The 25051-nt window shown below is 45.6% G+C and overlaps 1 protein-coding gene across 2 annotated transcripts in view; it reads left to right on the top strand.

Moving 5' to 3' along the window:
• CASS4 (Cas scaffolding protein family member 4) overlaps window positions 1-21215 on the top strand; it is a 37600-nt gene extending 16385 nt beyond the window's left edge. For both annotated transcript variants that reach the window (XM_018057635.1, XM_018057633.1), the window contains 6 exons: window positions 5871-6287; window positions 11237-11338; window positions 13089-13169; window positions 14282-15592; window positions 16475-16552; window positions 20224-21215. In XM_018057635.1, coding sequence (XP_017913124.1) covers window positions 5871-6287; window positions 11237-11338; window positions 13089-13169; window positions 14282-15592; window positions 16475-16552; window positions 20224-20634 — 2400 coding nt within the window. In that variant the 3' untranslated portion in view covers window positions 20635-21215. The remainder of the gene's footprint in view (window positions 1-5870; window positions 6288-11236; window positions 11339-13088; window positions 13170-14281; window positions 15593-16474; window positions 16553-20223) is intronic.

Here is a 25051-nt window from a genome sequence, read left to right as displayed (position 1 = left end):
CAATGCAGGAGATGCAAGAGACCCAGGTTTGATCCCTGGGTTGGGAAGATCCCCTGGAGTAGGAAATGGAAACCCACTCCAATATTTTTACCTGGAAACTTCCATGGGCAGAGAAGCCTGGTGGGCTGCAAAGTCCATGAGGCTGCCAAGAGTCGGACATAACTGAGAGACTAAGCACACGCACGCACAGAGACTTTAGCAGATTAGAATAGGAATTGACTTGGACTTTGGGAGGCTGTGCAGTGACTTGGCCTTAGCAGGCTTCAGAGTCAGAGAGACTCGCATTTGGATCCCTACTTTTCTGCCTGCCGCCTTGTGACCTTAACCTCTCCTAGGCACAGGCACCATAAAGCTCTGAAATGTGGCAAAAAGAATAGATGAGACCCAGCTCGAACACTCTGAGTTTCTGCCACTTTGCTATTTCGAGTGAACTGAAGAAAAGTGGAAAGGCAAGCAGGACGGCAAGCTGGGTTCTCAGAGAGCCAGTGTGGGGCAGTCGCTGAGGAGCTGTGCCCACCCTCCTGGTTTAGAGAGGAGATGACCACCTGGCAGTGGGAATGAGGCAGAAACAAAAGTCGGTAGCTTCAGCAGGTGGCATTTCTACAAGCTCCTCTAACCGGCCTCTGCTTGGAACTATAGCTGCTTCTGCCAGCTTTTACATCACTGCAGAAGACAAAGTATGGGACCAAATCTCTCTCTCTCTACATCTTACTTCCCCTGATCCACAATGCAACTCTCTTTCCTTCTCAGCAGTTATAACCCTGCCCTTCTTTCAAGAGTCACCTCAGAATTGGACACAATCCCTCAGCAGCTCCTCCCAGCTGTGCTCCTACAGCCAACCACCACCCTCCTTTGAGCCTCAGGCCTCTCCCACCTGGACTGGACCACCACTGGCTTTGATGAGCTGCTTTGGTTTCACACCAGCTCCATCTAATCCCCTTCCCATCCAGAAATTAGAGAGAAACATCAGCCAATACGGAAGGAAGCCCTAGGCTTTTGTTTACTTCTCTCCAGACAACCTGGTCAGGGCTTCCATGATCGTTTAGCAGTAAAGAATCCACCTGCCATCGCAGGAGACACGGGTTTGATCCCTGGGTTGGCAAGATCCCCTTGGAGAAGGAGATGGCAACCTGCTCCAGTATTCTTGCCTGGGAAATCCTATGGACAGAGGAGCCTGTTGGGCTACAGTCCATGGGGTCGCAAAAGCATCGAACACAACTTAGTGACTCAATAGCAACAACAAGACAACATGGACATCTTTCAGTTTCCCTGACTCACCATACAATTCACACAAACTCACAAACTCACTCCCTCCCCCACCCATTTCTCTTCCTCTGCCTGGATGATTTCTCCCCCTTTCTCAATCCGACTAATTTCTACTCACTCCCAGATTGCAACTTCCATGGCCAGTTCCCAGGAAAATATTCCCTAAGCCCTTATCCATCCCCCCTTCCCAACTGCACTCAGAATTCCTCATAACTTTCTGTATTTTTCTTGGCTGCACTTAAGAGAAGTAGAAACCCTATGTTTATTTCTGTTATGATTGGAGTGTGTCTCCTCTGCTAGGATATACACCACCATGAGATAGGGAACTGTTTTCTTCACCACTTTATCTCCCCAGAGCACCAGGCATATAGTTGATGCTCAAACTTGATGTATGAGTAAATGAAGCTAGCTAATTACTCCCGTGGCTCATTGCCAGTTCAGTACGGATTAGCACTTTGCATCTGGCCATCGTGTGAACGTCTCCCCAGAGAGAGAAACTCTTATTCTTTGCCTCTGTTTCCCTAGTCTCCTTCCTTTCTCCCAACTGTTGTATGAAGATGGGTATTTGGGGGAAAGGTCCTTTTTGGAAATTGGCAAGGAAGGTTTCTTCTGCTGTACCTAGGATCTAACTGTCTTTGTGCCCAAAGAGAATAAAATTATAAATACATGCCTTCCTTCATCTCTTGTCTACACAAATGTTCCCAAATTAATACTACCCTGAAAGCTCCTGATCTCACCTGATCTTGGAAGCTAAGCAGAGTTGGGCCTGGTTAGTACCTGCATGAGAGACCACGGGCATACCGGGTGCTGGAGGTCTTTTGGGCTTCCCCAGTGGCCCTGGGGGTAAAGAATCCTCATGCAATGCAGGAGATGCAGGAGACACAGGTACAGTCCCTGAGTTGGGAAGATCCCCTGGAGGAGGAAATGGCAACCCACTTCAGTATTTTTGCCTGGGAAATCCCAGGGACAAAGGAGCCAGGCAGGCTACAGTCCATGGGGTCTCGAAGAGCAGGACACCACTGAGCATTCACACACCAAGAATAACTTGGGGTGGCCTCAGCGATGGTCATGGTTGTAATCAGAACGCTGTTGCAGGAGCCCATCAGTCCCTTCGCTCTGTTGTCTGCAAAGCGTTCAGTGCAGTATCAGGGACATAAGAGCTCGATACCTGTTCGCTGAGGCTGCTATTTCTTTTTTTGTTTAATTAGATTAATTCATTTTTATTTTTGGCTGTGCTGGGTCTTCGTTGCTTCTCTCTGGTTGAGGCAAGCAGGGGCTACTCTCTAGTCACATTCGGCGGGCTTCTCGTTGCGGTGGCTTCTCTTGTTGCTGAGCACAGGCTCCAGGGCGCGTGGGCTTCAGTAGCTGCGGCTTCCAGGCTCGAGAGCACGGGCTCAGCAGTTGCAGTGCGTGGGCTCAGTTGCACGTGGGATCTTCCCGGACCAGGGCTGGAAGCCACGTCTCCTGCACTGGCAGGTGGATTCCTCACTCCTCAGCCACCAGGGAAACCCGAGGCTGCTATTTCTCATTCTCCCCACACTGCCGGCCGGTCCGTGAAAGTCTGGCTTGGTCCCAATGGGGTTCTTTCTTAACATGCCCAGAAGGCCCTCGTCTCCAAGTCCTGTGGATGCACGTGGAGGAGGAGCCCAGCCTTCCCGTGTTGTGGTCAGGGACAGCCTCTACAGGAAGTGACTTAAGCTGAGATCTGAAGGATGAGGAGTCCGTTGTGCAAATATATGGCTGAAGAGTGTTCAGGGCAGGAGGACTCACAAGGGCAAAGGTCCTGAGGTGGAAGTAATCAGTGCATTGGAGAAAGAAAACGAGGCAGCTGGAGGAAAATTAACAGAAGAGAAGCACTAAAATTAACAAGAGGAAGTCACTCAAGCCTGGCAATCAGGCAGAGAGTTTAGGTTTTGTTCTAAAGGTGGTTCTAAGCAATTGGACATTTTTAAACAACAGACCAACAGTCTGATTTACGTGTAAAAAATATCATTCTATACAAATCAAAACTACAATGAGGTAGTCCGATTGGCCATCATTAAAAACTCTACAAAATAATAAATGCTGGCAAGGGTGTGGAGAAAAAGGGAAGCCTCCCACACTGTTGGTGGGAATGTATTAATAAATTAGTACAGCCAAAGGAGAACACTGTGGAGGTTCCTTAAAAAACTAAAAATAGAGCTACCAAATGACCTTGCAATCCCACGGCTGGCATATATCTGGAGAAAACCGTAATGCAAAAGGACACATGCACCTCAGCGTTCATTGCACCATTATTTACAATAGCCAAGACACGGACGCAACCTAAATGTCCATTGGCAGAGGAATGGATAAAGAAGATGTGGTACCATGGAATATTACTCAGCCATTAAAAGAGTGAAATACCATCATTTGCTGCAACATGGATTATCATACTAATTGAAGGAAACCAGAGAAGGAGAAATATATAAAATGTCATTCTGATTGGTGTCTAGAGAATGAATTGGAAGGAGAAGGGTGCAATAATGGATATGAAGAGAAAACGTCGAGTCCATGGGACCTCAGACAAGTCATCTGATCTCTCTGACCCTGTTTCCTCATCTGTAAAACGGGAAGAAGAAAACCTACCTCTGAGGCACCTGAGAATTAACTGATATAATAGCTTCAGTGTCCCCAACACAAAATAATTCCGCATTCAGTATAGTCTACTGTTAGCCCCCTTTTCTGGGAGAGGAATTCTCCAAGATTTCTTACATGTATTTAATTCTTTTTTAACATAAATATTGATAGTCTTTGTTATTAAAGCTTTGAGACATTAATTGACTGCAGGAGGTGTCTCTGGACCAGTTATAACAAAATACTATTCTGACGGGAATCCTGTTCTAGCAACATAGTTAGGGTTTTCCTTTGCTGTGACTGTATGCCCTTTAGGGTGTGAGCTGCCGCTCTGAAGATTGCAGAGTGTCCATGGAAAGTAAACCATGTCTCTGGACCAAGACCATCGATGTCCATTTTGGACAGTAGTGGATGCCTGATCAGGCGGGTGATCACACAAGGCAATTGTTCTTTAGACAAGTATCCCCTTTTGCAACAGACAAGTCCACCAGCTAAGCTGCTGCCAATCTGGGTGCTTCCAAGCAACTGCCATATTGAAGCAACTGCTCTGCCTAAACACAAACACTATCTTATTTCTAGACAAATGCAAGCACGTTTCAGATGATGGGTTTTTTTCTTCTCAGAGTGTGTTAGATGTATTTCATGGGAATTGTGATGGTAGATTGGAGACTGTGTTTTGCTTTCTGTTTTCTCCCCAGTGTGAACAAAGTCTCATTTTCAAAAGGGTAAAATCATAACTCTCATGCAAATATGAAATGAACTCACGTCAAGGATTTTATTAAACTGATTAATTAATGAGGGAACCGGAAAAAGGTTAAAATCAGGTCAAGGGGCATTTGAGGAGCTAGGTATTTGTAGGCAGTACAGTACCACTGCTGTCCTTATAACAGGTGGGGTTTTTTGTTGTTGTTGTTTGGATTTTTTGAGAACCATGTAGCTTACAGAAAGAGCGTGGGTCTGAGAATTAGGAGATTGTATTTTGATCCCGGCTGTGTAGACGAGTCAGTCACCCTCTGTGTCTTTGTTTCACTGCATGTGAATAAATGAGCATTAATGGAGCCTCTGCTCTGAGCCTGGGTCCATGCTCAGTGCTGCGAGAGAACACCAAATCGAGCAAGATGTGATCCCAAAAGTCATGGAGCTTCCAAGGCCAGCCAGGAGAAAAGCAATAACCAGGCAAAGAGTAATAGAATCATTTTGACAGTTTGCAGCCAAGCTTTACTGAGCACTTACAAAGTGCCAGGAGCTGTTCAGTGAGCTTTCTATACATATCAACCCATTTAATCAATAACTTTGTGAGGCAGAGGTGGCGCTAGTGGTAAAGAATCTGCCTGCAGTGCAGGAGATTCAGGAGATGTGGGTTCAATCCCAGGGTCGGGAAGATCCCCTGGAGGAAGAAATGGCAACCCACTCCGATAGTCTTGCCTGGAGAATCCCATGGTCAGAGGAGCCTGGAAGGCTACAGTCCAAAGGATCGGAAAGAGTCGGACATGACTGAGTGACTGAGCACACCCACATGAGGTGGATAGTGCTATTATTCCCATTTTACAGACAAGGAAACTGAGGCCCAAAGATAGTGGCTAATTTACTTGAGGGCACAGAGCTAGGAAGTCAGAGCCAGGATTTCAACCTTGTTCTGTGCTAGGCTGCCATCTACCATATAACTCCGGTGGGTCATTTGTTCAGTCACTCAGTGGTGTCCAAGTCTTTGTGACCCACGGACTGCAGTATCATCTCCAGGATCTTGCTTAAGCTCATGTCCATTGAGTCAGTGATAGGTAAGACTGCCTGGAAGTTCTGACATTTCACCTGAGACTCTCCTCACCTCCCCAAGTATGGCTAGAAATAAATTGGGCAAACAGCCGGGACAAGAGTCTCTGGGGGGGTGGGGGTGTGAGGGGAGGAAATGAGATAAAGGAGCAGCTGTGACTGTGTTCTAAGCTAGTGGTGTGGCAGTCTTGGTCCTTGGCAATAACAATGACTGTGAATTCTTTCTCTCCCATCTCCAGACCCTCTTGGCCAAGGCACTTTATGACAACCACCCCGACTGCGCCGATGAGCTGGCTTTCTGCAGAGGAGACATCCTGACCATTCTGGAACAAAATGTGCCGGAAAGTGAAGGCTGGTGGAAGTGTTTGCTCCACGGGAGGCAAGGCCTGGCCCCTGCCAACCGCCTCCAAATCCTAGTGGAGGCCCCCACAGACAGGCCTCGTCCCCCTTTCCTGAAAGGCCTAGACAATGCTCCCACCATCTCCCAGGAGACCTACGAGGTGCCTACCCTGCTCAACCCCTCATCTCCTGTGTATGAGCAGATGAAGAGTTGGGTGGAGGGGCCCCCGCCTCCCACAGTCCAAGTCTACGAAGTCCCTGACCCACCTACCTGTGCCAGAATCGTCTGTGAAAAGACCCTAAGCTTTCCAAAACAGGTAAGTACATTTCCAGACAGAAGAAATAGGTCAAAAGGTAGGAAGCACCCAGGGCCTAAATACCCTTGAATTGTGTGTGTCCATCAGGGGAGCAAACGTACAGGATGGGAACCAGTCAGTTGGGGTGGCTGGGTTGTCATTAACACTCTGGGTACCCTGGTGGTCCCTGGCTTGCCAAGACACCCACACTTTGCAGGAAACTGAATGCTTAGTTGAGCTGAGTCTGAAAGAATGATAACATTCACAGTGGTCTCTTTTTACACTAGGAAGAAACATTAGTTAAATGGAGGGGTTGAATTTCCATGGGTCAAAGGCAAGAAATCATTCATCAGATTTAAAATATGTGTTCCTTTCAACCTAGAAAGGATTTCCAGAATTGTTGCAAAAATATACGAGAAGGCAGAAATATATCTGAATGAGGAAGTCATAGCCATTACAGTATTATTTGTTACAGGGAAAAATTCGAGTTGCCTAAAGGAATATTCATGGAGAATTGATTACATAAGTTTTGGCAGTACCCTGCGACGAGCCACTATGTGTGTGTGTGTATGTGTGTGTGTGTGTGTGTGTGTGTGTGTGTGTGTACTGCAGTTATTGGGGGGAAAAATGAAGTTAGTTCTATAAGGTATTTATAAGGGAGGGAAAAAGAACCATTTAAATAAAAACAAACAAACCAAAAAAAACTTTAAAAAGTATGTGTGTATATGTATGCATTGAAAAGAACACACGCTAGCAGTGGTCACCCTTAGGAAGTGGAACTGGTTAAGCAGAAAGTGAAAGAAGTCATTAAACAGGGATCTATACTTTATTCGCTTCTGTGTCCCCTGCACCTTGGACGTGCCTAGCCTGGGGTGGGTACTTGATAAATATTTGATGAACAAAGAGACTAAGAGGTTGATTTGTGTGTTATATAGAACATGTATTACATCTGTAATTTTTAAAAAGTAACATTTTTTTTAAAGCCGAGGAAAAGAAGCACTTCATAAATGCAGAATGAAACATTTTTTTTAAAGTAGGAGAGGAAGGGACTTCCCTGGTGGTCAAGTTGTTAAGATTTCTCCTCCCAATGCAGAGAGTACAGGTTCAATCCCTGATTGGGAAGCTAAGATCCTACATGCCTTGGGGCTAAAAACCCAAAACTTAAAATAGAAGCAGTATTGTATCAAATTCAGTAAAGACTTTAAAAATGGTCCACATCAAAAAAAAAAAGAACAAAGAAGCAGAAATTTGAAAGAAAAAAAAATTAATGCACTGTTTCCCTCCAAGCCCTGGCCTTCATGAGGTGTTAAGAATGCAGCACAGTCTTGCACGATCTTCAGTCACTGCAAGCATTTCCTGCCATCACACACTTTGTTTTCAGCTCAGAGGACACATTCCACCTGGCCTCAGCTCTGCACAGAGGTCCTGGTGAGGCCCTAGGCCAGGAGAGGCTACTCCTCCCGTGTATATACTGCCCCTCCTCCCAGGAATGTCCCACTTACCCTGCAGGCCTCTTCCACACCAGTTTCTTCTTAGATTCCGTAAGAGACTTTTTAAAAGTCTTTATTGAATTTGTTACAATATTGCTCCTGTTTTATGTTTTGGGGGGTTTTGGGGAGTGAGGGGGGCATGTAGGATCTTAGCTCCCTGACCAGGGATGGAACCTGCTCACCCTGCACTGGAAGGAGAAGTCTTAACCTCTGGACCATCAGGGAAGTCCCTAAGAGATTCTGAATACTTCAGATTGCCTGCCTCCCCGGGCTGCCAGGCGGACAACCCGTGTTACACAGAACAGCTGCCCCTCTAGGCACCAACTACAAACACCAGAAAGAGGTGGCTGATTGTCCTGCAGCCATCCTTGAGGTGGACCTGAAGTCCCTTTTCTGGAACAACTGGCCCAAATCTAGGCCTGGCACTCTCAGCTGTCATCTGAGCAGCTGACCCAGAGTGGCGCCTGGGTGCTGGCTCCTCTGAGAGCCAGTGGCCTGGGCTGAAGTTAACTGAGTTGCTCCCTGATAGCTCAGTTGGTAAAAAATCTGCCTGCATTGCAGGAGACCCCGGTTCGATTCCTGGGTGGGGAAGATCTGCTGGAGAAGGGCAAGGCTACCCACTCCAGTATTCTTGGGCTTCCCTTGTGGCTCAGCTGGTAAAGAATCTGCCTGCAAAGTGGGAGCCCTGGGTTCAATCCCTGGGTTGGGAAGATCCCCTGGAGAAGGGAAAGGCTACCCACTCCAATATTCTGGCCATGGACTGTATAGTCCATGGGGTCACAAAGAGTTGGACACGACTGAGAGACTTTCACTTTCAAAGGAAAGGAAAAAACACAATCAAAGGCCAAATGGGACGAACTAAGAGAGTAGCGTTTACGTGTATACACTACCATGTGTAAAACAAATAGCTAGTGGGAAGCTGCCGCATAACACAGGGAGCCCAGCTCAGTGATCTGTGATGACCTAGAGGGCTGGGGTGGGGATGGGGGTGAGAGAGAAGCTCAAGAGGTAGGGGATATATGTATATATATAGCTGATTCATGTTGTTGTACAGCAGAAACTAACACAACATTGTAAAGCAATTATACTCCAATAAAAAAATTTTGTTTAAATCTAAGGTCATTTTCCCTGCCCCCTAAAAGCACAGCAGGTGCAAAGTCTGCAGTTTGCTGGGGATTCTGAACCCCCAGGACCATGCCAGGCTCCTGCGAGATGCTCCATAGACATTTGTGGAATGAGTGAAATGACCAGATCCAACATAACCATGGGCTCACTGTCAACTTCTAGACTGATGTTGGTATAAAAAGAGAGATGAGTTGACCATTCCAACTCAGAAAAGGGTCAGGGCATTAGCTGTAAGATTTATCCTTGACATGAAGTGTGGAGACCTCACTGGTGCAGGCTGTGGCGATGGCAGAAACCACAGCCACTGAAGGGGATTTCAGAAGCCAGGAGCTCCTCACCACTCAAGCAGGTCTTGAGGTGGCCCCAGTAAAACACCTGGGGAACTTTCCTGCCTTTTATTCCTGCCTAAGTTCCCTCCATCACTGCCCTATCTAAATTTTGGCCCTCTCCCCATTCCCTTTTTCATTGCCTTCTCTGTACTTGAGGGTCTTTTAAACCAAGCAATGTCATCTGCAGCTTAGAAATCAGGAATCCAGGTTCACTTGGTTTCTGCAGCAGCCAAGGCCATGCTGGGTGACTGGAGACATCACAGCACCCCTCTAGACTTCTCTTTCTTGCTTTGTATCAAGAGAGGGTTCGGTTCAGTTCAGTCATGCAGTCGGGTCTGACTCTTTGCAACCCCATGGACTGCAGCATGTCAGGCTTCCCTGTCCATCACCAACTCCTGGAGCTTGCTCAAACTCATGTCCATTGAGTCAGTGATGCCATCCAACCATCTTATCATTTCTGAGTTCACCTCAAACTGTAGCCTTTGGTGGTTCTGAGTAATCTTGCTTCTTCCTCTACTACAAGAAGGAAGGAGCTAGAAGGATGCAAGATTATAATAACTTAAGAATCTTCCGATCCACAGAAGGCAGGCATCTCCTCCCCACTTGGGTAATCCAGTGGTGAGCTTTGAGTCTGAGACCGCTGAAAAAATAGCATTCTGAGCAGAAGCAGACGTTGGTAAAACTAAGCAAGCCCAGCCACTAGCTTTGAGCTGTTTTCCAATGGACAGTTCACAGGCTTGGCACATGGCCCGGGGGACCCGTTTCAGAGATTCCCTTTATACTCAGGTTGAGCATCTCTAGATTTATGTTAGCCAAAAATTAAAAACCAAGGAGGTAAAAATATGTCCCTTGTCTCAATTTGTCCTCATCAGGGACTCTGCATCTTTCTAGCTGGAAGAGACCTCTGTAGATCTGAGAGAAAAAGAGACCTCTTTAGATGAGAACAACTCTTCATTTTACAAATGAGGAAATTGATTCCCTGGGAGGTGAAAGGCCCATCCAAGGTCATATCCTGATGAACACCAGAGACTAAAGTTTCCTTGTTGTGTTTGTGTCTGTCCACACCCCTGGCCTGCCAACACCCAAAACAGGGCCCTTGGCGTGCTCTTGATCTAGTTCACCTGGCTCTGTGGCTGATACTATCTATTAATGTTTTACTGAAGTTTAACCTCTAGATCCTCAGAGTACACAGTTCAGTCACTAGTATCCGAATCCAGAAACACAATGAAACCAGCAACCCAGAAGCCCCCTCCCACCTCTCCCAGCCACTTCCCCCCAGGGTAACCATGATCTTGAGCTTTGTTTTACTTTTTATTCCAACTTCCTTATTATAATACACTGGCCTCTCTTTAAAAAAAAAAATGACCATATAAAGTAAGTATTTGATTTTGGTTTAAATTCAGAAAGGGTAATCTTTTGTATTTCAAGTAAAAAGATCAGATTTCCTGATGAAATCTGCTTTTAGGTTTAAATTGCTTATAGACCGTCTAGTTCTTGAACTAGAGTTTCCTTCTGTCCCCTAAGCCTTTCAAAACCATGTTTCTCAAAAAAATGTTCCTTAGTTCCCATCTACGTTTTCCAAGAAACAATGGGCATTTCTGAACTGGCTTCTTTCCACCTACAATTCCAAACCAAGGAAAGTCCCATCAAAGGCTGTAGGTTGTCTCTTGGGCAAGTGTGACCCACAAAGTCAGCTCCATAAATAAAATTCTGAGAACATCAGAATCACCTGGGGGCCCTGACGATACTGCAGATTCCCAGGCTCTCCATCAAGACTCAGAGATTCTGTGCAATGCACATGGGGCCCAGGAATCTGCATTTCCAACCCACTTCCCAGAGGCTGATCCACATGGTGAGGAAGACTGCCCTCCACCAGCGTCCTGCTGTCTCCAGTCTCAGAGCAAAGGGTCTCCAATGAGAGGTGCCCAGAGAATGTCCTGGCATGTTAGTGGTGCCTTTGCTGTTTCGTGGTCCATGGATGCGGTGGTAACATTTCTTTCCCTCTGTTCTTCTTTTTCTCCCCAAGGCTGTCTTCATGATTCCCAGACCTGCTCGGACCTCATTACCAGCCCTGGCTTGCCAGGTGTACGACGTGCCTGCTCAGAGCCGGTGCCCACCAACCCTGAAGGTGAGCCTCATCCGTGGCCCTGCTCCGCCCCCGTTTCTCCATCTAAACTGTTGGCTCTCAGCGTCTTGCTGACCTTCCATTTCAGTTTTGCCATTGAGAGATCTTTGGAGCTTCAGTTCTGACTCCAAGGGACCCATCACCGCTTAGAAACCAGCTTTGTGCCCAGGGAACCCAGACATGCTCAGAAGAATATTACTACTATTTGAATTCTGAATATTTAAAATTTTTTTACTTCACATTTGTAATACTTTATATCCATGCATATATACACACTGGAGAAAGGATTGGCAACCCACTCCAGTTTTCTAGCCTGGAGAATCTCATGGACAGAGAAGCCTGGTCGGCTACAGTCCATAGGGTCACAAAGAGTCGGACACGGTTGAGTGACTAACACAACAATATATACACACACCTATATACACATATCTGCACTTTTTAAAAAGTAATAGTAGCACGAAGGATATACATCATAGTCTTAACATTATTGTTGGTTATCTTAACACTGATTATCTCTGGGGGAGGAAATTTCAGAGTTTTTTTGTTTTTGTTTTTTTACCTTATTTGAATGTAACTGGTACATCAGTTTTGTAAGACATACTTCCTGTAATCAGAAAACAACTTCATTTACTTCTTAGCCCATCAGAACTGCCCCATCACCATGCTCTCCCCTGCCCACCAAGCACAGGGGAATGGTCTGGGTGCTTCAGCCACACCTGCTTCCTGGAACCATGCCCAGAGACTCTGAGGTTTGAGATCTAGGGTGGGCCCTGAGCAGTAGGAATGTTAAAGCTCCCAGTTGGTTCTCAGGCTCAGCCAGGGCTGAGAGCCACAGCTTCAGTCAAAATAAAAATTCAGGCTGGTTCGGTGACTTCCTGGTTGCTCCCAGGTAGTAAGAAGTCTCGGTGGAGGGATTTAATGTTCTGAGCAGGCAGTACCAAACTTCCCCCTGCCTATAAAGTGAAAGGAGGAGACTCGGAGGAGACTCACGGCCTGAGTCTCTCCAGTGATTAGGACTCTCACTGCTGAGGGCCCGGGTTCAATCCCTGGTCGGGGAAGTAAGATCCCACAAGTCATGATGTGTGGCCAAAAAAAAAAAAAAAGCCCAAAACAAAAATCTCCAAATTTCAGCTTCGTTTCTCTTTCTTTGCAAAACCTGTTCTGGTGCTCTTTCACTTTACCGTGGAATATGGAACCTATTTTTCACATCCTAATATATGTATTTCCTAATTGTTGTACCTCCCCCACAAATGTCTATTATCTCTTGAGGTGCCATGTCTTTTGCTCATTACTGGGTGTCCATATGTCACTTAGTTCAGTGACTAGTCATTAGTAGGCACTTAGTAAATATTTGCAGGATTAATACATGAGTTATAAACACAGGAAATTTTCTTCTGGGAAAAACAAGAAAGAAAAAAGACATAGTAAATTCCAATCTTACATTTAGTCTTCTTTAATTCAATCTTAAGGTGAACTTACAGAAGGAAATGAACTGCTGTTTTTAACTCAGACAACTGCAGCTAATTCTCTCTATAGTTTGTCCCCATTTTGATTGAGAAGGTGCTTTTTTTAAAAAACACAGAGCCCATTGTTGAAAATATATTCAGAACAGCACACACTTGCGCCATAAAACCATCATGACTGAAAGCTCCAAAGGCTTCAGTGATTTGTGTTTTCACATTGAGATGGTTTGTGATGTGCAGTCACCAGGAAGGAAAATTCCAAGTTGACCTGCTTCGTGGTCTTTTCCTAGGAGCCAGGCACGCAGCAGCTATATGATATCCCCCCCAGCCCCCAAAAGGCAGCACTGGGTCCCCCGGCCAGCCAAACAAATGTAAGTATGATCAGCACTGAGATCTGAGACTCTGCAAACCTGAACTGCCTCTGGGAAATGTTGTTTGCTTGGTCAAAATTAGGAACTCAAATCCCTCATAGCAGAATTTACTTTACTGGAGGCAAAACTTGTAACTGCAACGGTGTTCAGGAACCAGACAAGTCATGTGGTCTAGATAAATCCTTTGACTTCCGTACACCTCCGTTTCTTTTTACACACTTACTGTGAGAATTGACATAATCCCTGCAAAGGACCTAGTACAGTGCTTGGCACAGAGCAAGAGCGCAGGAAACTTGAGATAAATGCTTCTTGCAATCTACCTTGGAGACATGTTGCGTTGAGGTAGGTTTCTATTTGTATGGAGGGGAAGTGACTTAACTTGAAATCTGTAATCTATGCTTATCAATGGATTCTGTCACTTGCATACAATAAATACACCTATGCCCAAGGTGGGCTCTCCAGGTGGTGCTAGTGATAAAGAACTCACCTGCCAATGAGAGAGACATTCTCTCTCTCGGTCAGGAAGGTCCCCTGGAGGAGGGCATGGCAACCCACTCCAGTATTCTTGCCTGGAGAGTCCCATGGACAGAGGAGCCTGGTGGTCTACAGTCCATGGGGTCGCCAAGACTGGGACATGACTGAAGTGACTCAGCAAGCACGCACTCATGCCCAAGGTGGCTTCTCAGCAGTGTCATGTGGGATGCACAGGAGTTTGTTAGATGGAAAGCAAGGGGTTGAGTGGACACTGAGAACAGAGGAACCAGCTTGGACAGAATTAAACATAGTTGTGCCGGAGAGCATTTTGGGTTCAGAGAAAGGTAAGCAGCCTGAGTCGCTGGACCTTGAAGGAGGGGAGTGCCAGGTGTGGTGGCAGAGGCAGAGAGTGAGGAGACTCAAAAGGAGGCTGGAGCCAGACTGTGAAGGGCTTGAGTGGTGGCGGAAGTGGGAAGCCACTGCAGAAACTTGAACAGAGGAGTGACCATCAGGCTTTCAAGATGCACAGTGCCCAGCGCTTGGTGGCTCCTCAGTGTAATACACATGAATCCCCCGAGTCGCTCACACTGTCTTTTCCTTAAACTAAATAACGGGTGACTTTGTGTGGTTCTTCACAGAGGCAGAATATTCCCCCGACATCAAGCATCGCCTTAAGGAGGGGTGGCTGCAACACATTGCCAAGCCCTCAGAAATCAGAATGGGTTTATGACACGCCAGTGTCTCTGGAAAAGGCTGATGTAAGAAATGCATCTCCAAGTAGCTCTGTGGAAAAATCGGGGCACCATGCCCTCCCCAGGTGTATGTCCAGCTTCCACAGCCCTCCGAGCAGCAGAGCAGGGACTCCCAGTCTACACCCACAGAAAAACATGCCCATGCAGAAAAAATTCAGCCTTCCAGAAATTCCTTCTTATAGCTTTCCACTAGCCAAGGGTGCATTCCCTTTGGATGAAGGTGTCAGCTACAAGGTTCCTTCAAGTTTTCTGATCCCCCGAGTGGAGCAGCAGAACACCAAGCCGAATATTTATGACATCCCTAAAGCAAGGCCGAGGGACCCTCAGTCTGGGAAAGAGCTGGGAAAAGCCAACATGCCTTCAGAGAATTCCTCGGACCATAACTCCTCATGGCTTCCCAGCCAGGCAGCATCGCTGTCCCCTGAACCAGACAGCTCTTCTGTGTCCAGCTCTGACAGTAGAGCCAGCATTCTTTCCTCCTGCTCCTCCACATCCACTGACTCTTCGTCCAGCTCCTTCTCAGAGGAGTCAGCCAGAGAGCTCCCCTTGGACCTGGACCTGGCCAGAGAGACGGTCACAGTTCTGCAGCACAAGGTGGCCAACTCCGTCGGGGGCCTGATGCTCTTTGTCAGTAGGAAGTGGAGGTTCAGGGACTCTCTGGAGGCCAACATCGATGCAATCCGCAGGGCCGCTGACCGCACAGAGGAATCCTTGAGAGAATTCCTGGATTTTGCCCAAGGAGTCTGTGGGACCACCTGCAACCTCACCAACAGTAACCTTCAGGCCAGAATTAGGGATCAGCTACAGACGATCTCCAACTCCTACCAAATCCTGCTTGAAACAAAGGAAAGTCTGGAGAGCTGCGATTGGTCCCTGGAAGTCCTTGTGACTGACAAAATCCAGAACAGCCCGGATGACCTGGAGAGATTTGTTCAGGTGGCACGGATGGTTCCAGAAGACGTCAAGAGGTTCGCCTCCATCATCATTGCCAATGGGAGGCTCCTTTTCAAGCCGAACTGTGAAAAGGAAGATCCCGTGCAATTGACCCCAAGTGCAGAGTTTAAGCTTGCCAAATCCATCCAGCTTCCCAAAAGGGAGATTGAATCCTATCAAAGGAACACTCCTTTTCATAAGCAAAAAGAAAGCAAACACTCTCCTGAACTACTAGAGAAGAACAGGACAAATGTTTGTGAACAGGTGAGTTCAGAGTTCCACGTGGTATTAATACAATATAAGGGGGCTTTCCATTTTTATCTGGAGTGGTCACCCATAAGTTAGATGCTGAGAATCTACTATTTCATCTTTGGGGAGGCATGAGTTCCATTTTCCAGAAAATAAAAATCATGAAGGTAGAATTCTGCATGAGATCTTAGTAAGAAGAAAGATGATGTTTTAATATCAAGACAAACAGGATGTCTATTTGGACATTTTAGGGTTTAGGGCTTCCCTCTGATGCCAGGATAAGAAAGGATTCTGAACACCTTTTGAAACCTGTTCTTTGAGCAAAATTTTTAGTCTCACCATCAAGTTTCCTTGCACTTTGGAAAGTTATAAACTGAGTCATTGTCAGTGTGCTTCTTAGGAACATAAGAGGAAGTATGAACACTCTTCCAAATTGCCCATGGTCCTAGCAGCCTCCAGACCTCTAGTTACTCTTAGAAATACTTTCCTCCATGAGATGAGACACTATAGTTAGACACCTTTAGTGCAAGAATTGCAAGTTGCAGGAGATGCAGCAGGTAACAGGGGCTGTGTCACAGGATAACTTGGTGCTTTTGGCCCCAGTCTTGGGGTTTTTTGCTGACATGCCTGGTGGCACAAGAGCTTTAACACACTCCGGAGAAACTGGACATTTAGATATTTTTCATTTCCGGTTAAACTCTGTGTCCTGTTAGGCTGTGTTGACAGGCAAAATTCAACTCTTGACCTGCTAAAATCTCCTTTGTTGGCAAAAGGTATCATAGGCAGAACCTCAACAAAAGCATAAAGAGGAATGCTCAAGTTTTAAAGTGAATTAAACAGCTATGCAGTAGGTAAAGACCATTTTGGTTGGTAATTTGAAGGGATTTTATATTTCAGAAGTTGCCTCACCTGGAAGAGAGAGAAAAGCCCATCTTGGAACAAAGGTCGGATGAAAACAGCGACTTAGAAACACAGGTAAGTGATGATGCTGACTAACTCTCCAACCCTTCTAATTGACTGAAACGCTTTATCCCCGGAGACATCTCCTGCTGTGAATAATTCAACATCACAGCCCTGACCCATATGGGAGGAGACTTGGTTTTGTGATAGTTCTTCCTTATTTACAGTAGAAGGAACCCTGGAGATGAACTAGCCCAGTGAGCCCCCAAGTGTGGAACACGGTCCTTTGACCATTAGTGAAATAATTCTAGGTCCTCTGCAATTTTATCAATGACCTGGCATTAAGTCGTATGGCCTAACATTCTTTTCTTTGTCCCCCCACCGCCCGCCCCCCCCCCCCGGCCCTTTGGCTTAAACAATAGAAATTTATTTTCTCACAGTTCCGGAGGCTAGAAATCCAAAATCAAGGTTCGTTTCTTCTGAGGCACCTCTTTCCCTGGCTTGTACGTGATCATCTTCTCATTGTGTCTTCACTTGATCTACCCTCTATCCGTTTATCGGTCTGACATTCTCTTTTAATGTTTCTGATTACAACAGATAAACCATTTTGGTTTGAGGCTTGTGTACCTTCAGTACCTCTTTGACATATGATGTTCTTTTTTCTTTTTTATTCATTCATTTATTTATTTATTTATTTTGATGTTCTTTTTTAAATCAAAGATGTTATCATTGTGCTTAATTTTAATTGGCTACCTCCTATTGCTGGCAAATGATACTAGTTTTCCATTTACCAATTTAAACAGTTTTAAGTAAAAACGATCGTTTAAAGATAAAGATGAAGCCTATAATGGACTTTTGGACTCAGAGGGAGAGGGAGAGGGTGGGATGATTTGGGAGAATGGCATTCTAACATGTATACTATCATGTAACAATCGAATCGCCAGTCTATGTCTGACGCAGGATACAGCATGCTTGGGGCTGGTGCATGGGGATGACCCAGAGAGATGTTATGGGGAGGGAGGTGGGAGGGGGGTTCATGTTTGGGAACGCATGTAAGAATTAAAAATTTTAAAAATTAAAAAAAAAAAGGCAAAAAAAAAAAAAAGATAAAGATGAAGCCAACTGAAGTCAAGAGAAAGGTAGAAACTTCACAGCGTGTGAAGGTTTTCTTTGCATAACTGAAGCCTGGGAACCAGTGAACCCACTCAACTTTCCAGCTGGGGGATCAGGGTAGGCAAGGAGGGTCAGAGTTATTCAATGATATGGATAAGATCGTTGCCTTTTCAGAGGCCAGCTAGGATAATAACCCAGGCCTCCTGATGGTTCGTTCTGCAAACTCCAAACCCCAAACTTAGTGGCCTGTCACATTGCTAAAAGTCATGCTATTTTATTCAACATGAAGTCTGTCTTGGACTAGCAGTTCTCAAATTTGAGAGTGTGTCACAGTTTCCTATAGGGCTTGTTAAAACCCAGAGAACTGGGTCCCACCCCAGTGTTCAGGATGCAGTAAGTCTAGGGTAGGGCCTGAGAATTTTCTTTTCTAATAAGTTCTCAGGTGCTGCTGGTACAGTGGTCCAAGAACACTTGGAAATATCCTGCTTTAGACTGACTGCTTCTTAGTGTGGGTAGAGGGACCACTGACCATTGGCAGACAATTCTCCGTCATGTGGGATGAACCATTGAGCATCCCTAGTCCCCTGACTGCTGGTATCCTGTGGTGCTCTCTCATCAGTGTGACAACCAAAAATACCTCCAGAGATTTCCAACACCCCGGGATAAAAGGCAGCACATTGTTTGTTTACCTACAGGTAATACCCTCAAGCTAAGATGCCAACATTCCGATTCCCCAGATGGTTGTTTCTCATTTCTAGCCTCTGATGCATTCTTCTCATGCTTCCTGCCCCTCCAAGAGTCTACCACAGCTAACACTCCAATCTTTTCTTCGTCACTTGTCCTTGTTTGTGCTGCTACAACAAAGTACAGTAGTCTGGGTGGCTTGCAAATAAGAGAAATTTATGTCTCACTGTCCTGTAGACTAGGAGTCTAAGATCAGGATGCCAGCATGGTCAGGTTCTGTAGAGAGATCCCTCCCAGGCTTCGGACCTGGCAGAGGACACACGTGGGAAGCAAGCTCTCACATGACCCTTATAAGAGCACTAATCCCCCACTCTGGGGGCCATGAACCACCGGGGAAGCCCTAATTCTAGTCACCACCTCCCAAAGGCTCCATCTCCTAATACCTTTACCTTGAGGGGTTAGAATTTTATGATACAAATTTTAGGGAGACACAGTCAGACCATAACGCAGTCTGAGTGCTTCTGAGCTGTGAGTTTTGAGATCTTAGATTGATAAAAGGGTGTAGTTTAACAAAGAATGAGAATTTCAGGCTTGCTGACTTGGCTTAGAGCTCCAGAGCTTTTTTTCAGTATTTATTTATATATTTGGCTGCACCACGTCTTAGTTGTGGCATGTGGGATCTAGCTCCCTGACCAGGGATTGAAGCCTGGGTCCCTCCATTGGGAATGTGAGTCTTAACCACTGGACTGCCAGGGAAGTCCAGCCCTCCAATCTTTATTTCACTAATTGAGTGACCCTAGGTGACCTCTTCTCTTCCGGGATACTCAGTCTCCTCACCTATCACCTAACAAAGGGGATTTTGATTGTTACCTGGGGTGGCTGACACTAAATTTGATGCTGAGAATCTTTCACTAGTGAATAGGCTTTGGCGCCACATTGCAGAAAATAAAATTAACGAAAGTAAAATTCTAAATGAAACTTTAACTAGCAAGTAAGATAAATATTTTTATCTTGAAGCAAATAGGTCAGTATATTTTGATTTCTTTTGGAAATTTGGGGGAATTCAAGTTTACCTCTTATACTGGAATTAGGAAGGATTTTTTTTGTAATGCTTTAAAACCTATTCTTTGAGTAAATTTTAAAATTACTCAATTTAAAATTTTAAAATTGCTCACCATCAACTCTCCTGCATTTTTTAAAATTTATAAATTTAGGGGACTTGGCTGTGGTCCAGTGGTTAAGACTTTGCCTTCCAGTGCAAGGGGTGTGGTTTGGGAGCTAAGTTCCCACATGCCTGGAAGTAAAAAAAAAAAACACAAAATGTAAAGCAGAAGCAATATTGTAACAAATTCAATAAAAACATTAAAAAAGGATCAACATAAAAAGAAAAAACTTTTAAAAAAAGGTATAAATTTAGTCATTGTCAGTAAGTTTCTTAGAATGGGTTTCTAATTGTTTGTTGAGAGGATTGAATATAATTTTATGTATATCTAATATGAATGATTATATATAACACAATATATAAAATTATATTTATAAGGAAGCTTTAAAAAGGATTTCCCTGGTGGCTCAGCAGTAAAGAACCTCGTTGTCAATGAGATGGCAAGGGCCCAGGATTTGATCCCTGGTTCAGGAAGATTTCCTGGAGGAGGAAATGGTAACCTACTCCAGTATTCTTGCCTGGAGAATCCCATGGACAGAGGAGCCTGGCGGGCTACAGTCCTTTGGGTCACAAAAGAGTTGGACAGGATTTAGCAACTAAACAACACAACATGCTTTGAATTAACATTAATTTGTTAGGCAGAATGTTGCACCTGCACATGGAGCTTCCCAAACAAAACTATACTTTTTCTTATAAAAAGTCTGCAAATTAAGCAAAAACAGAAGAGAGACAGTCACAGCCTGTTGCTCGCGTCTCTCTCATCTGTCATCTTCTTCCCCTTCTCTAGAATTCTAGCTCCCTGGTCCCCCAGCCTTTGAGTCAGCAGAATCCTGAGAAGAAAATTCGCCTTTCTGAACATTGCCGTCTCTATTTTGGGGCGCTCTTCAAAGCCATCGGCGTGCTGAACAGCAGCCTCCAGAACAGCCAACCCCCCGAGACCTTCATCACGCAGAGCAAGCTGGTCATCACGGTCGGGCAGAAGCTGGTGGACAGGCTGTGCCGGGAGACCCAGGAGCGGGACGTGCGCAATGAGATCCTGAGAGGCAGCAGCTGCCTCTGCAGCCTGCTCAAGGACCTAGCGCTGGCCACCAAGCACGCCGTGCTCCAGCACCCCAGCCCCGCTGCCCTGCAGCACCTCCAGGCGGAAGCCAAGAAGCTGGAGCAGCATGCACAGCAATTCAGGGGGATGTTGGAATAAGCCTCCTTCTCCCTGTTAAACTCTTCACTTCAGTTGCACACCCACAACCTGTGCAAGTCTGTCCTCTGGGAAAAACCAACCTGGGGGTATACAGTTGTTGGCAATGGTCATGGTGCCCAAACCCAGTGTTACCGAGGGTCTGGGCAACTCCAGGGTATTGGCTTATCCCACAGAGTCAGGGAGGAGTTAGGTGTGAAGAAAGGACCTATCGTGTAGGGCCAGTGTATGAAATGAGGTTGTGGAATCCAGTTTTTTATATTAGCTCAATGTGTGCCTGTTTTAAGTTCATTCATTCATTCAGTACTTATTTATTGGGTATCTATTGTATGTTAAATTCTAGGTGCTGGGCATGTAGCACTGAATCAGACCAAGGCTTTGCCCTCAGGGCATTTACAATCTAGTGGGGAGACAGACAAATGATGAAGAAGTACATACACAATATATTAGGTGCTAGGGAGAAGCCTACTTTGGGGCTTCTTTGGGGGCTCAGTGGTAAAGAACCCACCTGCCAATGCAGGAGACGTGGTTCGATCCCTGGTTTGGGAAGATCCCCTGGAGAAGGAAATGGCAACCCACTCCAGTATTCTTTCCTGGGAAATCCCATGGACAGAGGAGTTGGGCAGACTACAGTCCATGGGTTGGCAAGAGAGTCAGACATGACTGAGCAACTAAACAACAGGGAGAAAATAGAATATGAGAATGGGGGCAGAGATTATTTTCAAGTGATTAATTTCTGTTGCATCTGCTAGAATATGTAGTAAAATATGTATATATATATTTGCTGTTTTACCTGAACAGAGTTAAACAGCATGTTATAAGTAGCAGTAAATTTGTAACATAACATGTTCTATTGGGTTCCCTATTTATTTTGTACATTATAGATTCTGTGTTAATAAATTCAACACATGGATTGAACGTTTAGTATGTTCAATCAGAAAAGGTTTATACCTCAATAGTCTCAAATGTGTTACCATTTATAATATTATGTCAATACAGTCATGAATTGAAACGTCCTTTGCACCAGTCTTTTCTTTGGAAAGATGTTTGATCTTTGTCACTTGGGTTCTGGTACCAAAGCAAAATGTTTATTTGTGTCACGCAAATGCTTCTCCCCAGAGTGTGCAAGGAGAGGAAGTAGAGGCCAAGTTTGCACATGCAACGCTAGCTCGGGAAAAGTAGAGCCAGGAAGTGTGGTATAAACAGCATCCCTATCACTGGGCACAGATCTGAGAGTGGCCCAGAATTCCCCCCACTCCCCCGCGCCAAGTCAAACACCTCCTCTTCCTGTCCTTGCAGCTGGGGCTTTAGTTCACGTTTCTATGGTTACCTCATCACTTCAGGTGGAGGTTCATGTCTTCTATGTGCCCCTCTGCCATGAGCCATCTCTAGGCTGGAAATTACCTGAAATGGTACCAGCTGCGGTTCCTATCTGCTACTCTGCACTTTTAAATTGTTGACTACCAAAAGACTGACTGTATACATGGAGTTACTCTCAGGGTCCCTAAAGAAGGATGCGGTCCTGGTGAGGCTTGGTTCTCTGCGCTAGACTAGAGACATTTTCTGGGAGCAGCCATGATCTGTGTCAGTTAGGACTCCTGATACCATCTCTCTTAAGCAATAAAAGGAATGTATTGACTCAAGTATCTTAACATAATCCAGGGGCAAGCTGGCTTCCAAAACAGCTGCTTTGGGTACCCCCAGCAGAATCATCAAGGCCCAATTTATGAGCCCCACTTTCTCTGTGTTAGCTCTCATGGTTTCAAGGTGTCTGCCATGAGTTATGGTCTTTCTTGGTCTATGGCCAGAGAGGAAGAAAGAGTCTTCTTTTCTGCTTGAACTAGTTTAGATCAGATGTCTGCCCCTAATAACTCCATGGTAAGACAGGGGTATAATACCTGAGGTGTCCTAGACCTGAGATTCACCCCTACACACAGACACACACACACACACAGACACACACACACAGACACACACACACACAGCCATGTGTTCCTAGACAGATAAGGAGATGGCTCTAGCAAGAACTGTGAAATGTCTTCCCTTACTTCAAAGTAACAAGTCAGCCTGCCATAATCTCATGGATGCTGAGAGAAGACATGAGATTCTGGGGTAAGAGACCATGTCGGGGGTACCCAAGACCACCCTAAGGCCCCCTGATTCAGTAGGAAGCTTCACAGGTTCCCACATATAGTGTCTCACCTCTCTGATCTATCACAATGAAAGGAGACAGAGCAAAATCTGCAAAGGGAAAGGTCATGTGGGAATGAAGCGCCAGGGCAGGCTCAGGCTGCCAAGAGTCCCCTCTCGGGGGTTACCTAGGACCCCCTTAATTCCCCTAGCTGGGAGCCATGACAATATACAGGGAGTGTGGCCCACCAGAGAAACTCATGACAGCCTGGCCTCCAAGGTTTCACTAGGGTTGATCATGTGTGAGCCTCTGTGTGGCGTGGACCAAAGTTCCAGACTCTGAAGGGAAGTAGATGTCCTGTGTGAATCACATTGTTTGTACAAACGGTATAGGCCCTGCTCCATTCTTATCAACTCAGGGATGGTGGAAACTCTCCCTGAAACGAAGTTCCTATACAACCGCCAAAGCCAATCTTGCCAGCAGGCCTTTCTAAGGATATTAGTCAGATGTCAACTCTCCTGTGCAGGGTCAAAGGGCCCCTCTTATAGCCTCACAAGTGGTTACTGATTGATTTTTAAAATGAAAAAATTATCTATTCTTATTTTCGGTTGTGCTGAGTCTTCATCGCTGCTCGTGGGCTTCCTCTAGTTGCAGAGGGCATGGGCTGCTTTTGCTGCGGTGCATGGGCTTCTCATTGCAGTGGCTTCTCTCGTTGCAGAGCACAGGCTCGAGTGCTCATGGGTTTCAGTAGTTGCGGCACAGGGCTCATCTGTTGCGGCTCTCAGGCCCTAGAGCATGCAGGCTCAGTAGTTGTGACTTCAGGGCTCTTGGTTGTGGTGCACAGGCTCAATTGCTCCGTGGCACATGGGATCTTTCCAGACCAGAGACAGAACCCGTCTCCCCTGCATTGGCAAGACGATCCTTAGCCACTCTACCATCAGGGAAGTCCGCTAATGCTTCATTTTTACGTCATTTCTCCATACCCCTCAAGTCCTAGGGGCAATGCAAAGGTGTGTGTATGTGATACTGTGCAGACAAAGGGTTTGCATCAAAGCCATAAAAAAACCCTGAACCTAGGATGCTCCCAATCTTTTATAGCAGTCTCTGTGTAAACCTGACCAAGCTTTGCCTCAGAGGGAGACTTTATGACACTAGACAGCAAACAATCCTGCCCTTCTGCTCTGGAGGGAGACGTTGTCTCTGTCTTCCAAGGGGGGTTGCTACATACATCCTTGACAAGATAGTCTGGAACAAAATACCAAGCCAATGCCTCTGTTCAGAAGACATGCAGAAACATGAGAGACCCCTGGAGCGCTGTGTCCCAGCCAGAACCCCTAGCAAAGTGAGAAATGGCACCGTAAAGAGGAAGAGTTGCTCCAGGGAGACACCAGTCAGCGTTTGCTCCAGGAGGCAAAGTGATGTGTTACACACTACTGATAGCAACGGGATGTATCTATTAAGTGATTACTAATTTCAGATACTGTTCTAATGCTTTAGATGTTTTAACTCATTTAGTCCTTTATAAGTGACCTAGTCTCCAGTAGGTAATAAACAGGTCCCACATGGTTTCAGAACACTATGTATGTACCTATGTATGTAGAGAGATAGAATGACCCAGAGATAGAGCCAAAAAAGAGAGACAGAGACACCACAAAGAGACAGACATCTGGAGCTATATCTATCTATCTATATTTCTTTTTTGAGACCTTTGGCAACAAAGTATAAAACCAAAACCACTGGGTTCAAAATATTGAAAACTGCTGCTGCTAGCAAAATGAGTTTCCTTCCTTTTTTTTTGAATGAGAGCAGTTATGGGATGAGTTTCCACTGATAGATTTAATAGGATAATTACTTCTGAAAAAGTTGTAAAAGTAGGATAAAATCACATATTTTAGGTTTCAGCAGCTTTTTGCTAAGTCTGTTTCTTCAGTGTCCAGAATTCTGTGCTGTTTCCTCTCAAGGTAGGAAGAGGAAAGGGTGGGTGTATGGTGGTGGTGGTGGTGGTGGTAGCAACCTGACCTCAATTAAGTTAAATTTCCTCAGGAAGATGGAAGTGGTGAGAAGCCTCGTTTAGAGATCTTTCAATGTGATAGGCACTGGGGGAGCCAAGAACTCAGGTGGGTGGCAACTATTTTTCTTAACAAAGCATCTTTTAAAAATGTTCTGTTCTCCCCAAGTACGCACCCCAGGTCTCCTGAAGCTTTCCCTTTGCAAGTTGCCCATATTTGTAGGTTATTTGCTAATGTCCTTTTCCTTTCCTTCATTCATTTAACAATCATTTATTGAGCA

Source organism: Capra hircus, chromosome 13 (assembly GCF_001704415.2).
Source record: "Capra hircus breed San Clemente chromosome 13, ASM170441v1, whole genome shotgun sequence".
Taxonomy (NCBI): Eukaryota; Metazoa; Chordata; class Mammalia; order Artiodactyla; family Bovidae; genus Capra; species Capra hircus.
Note: the sequence above shows the minus strand (reverse complement) of the source record. Positions and strands in the feature narration are given on the sequence as shown.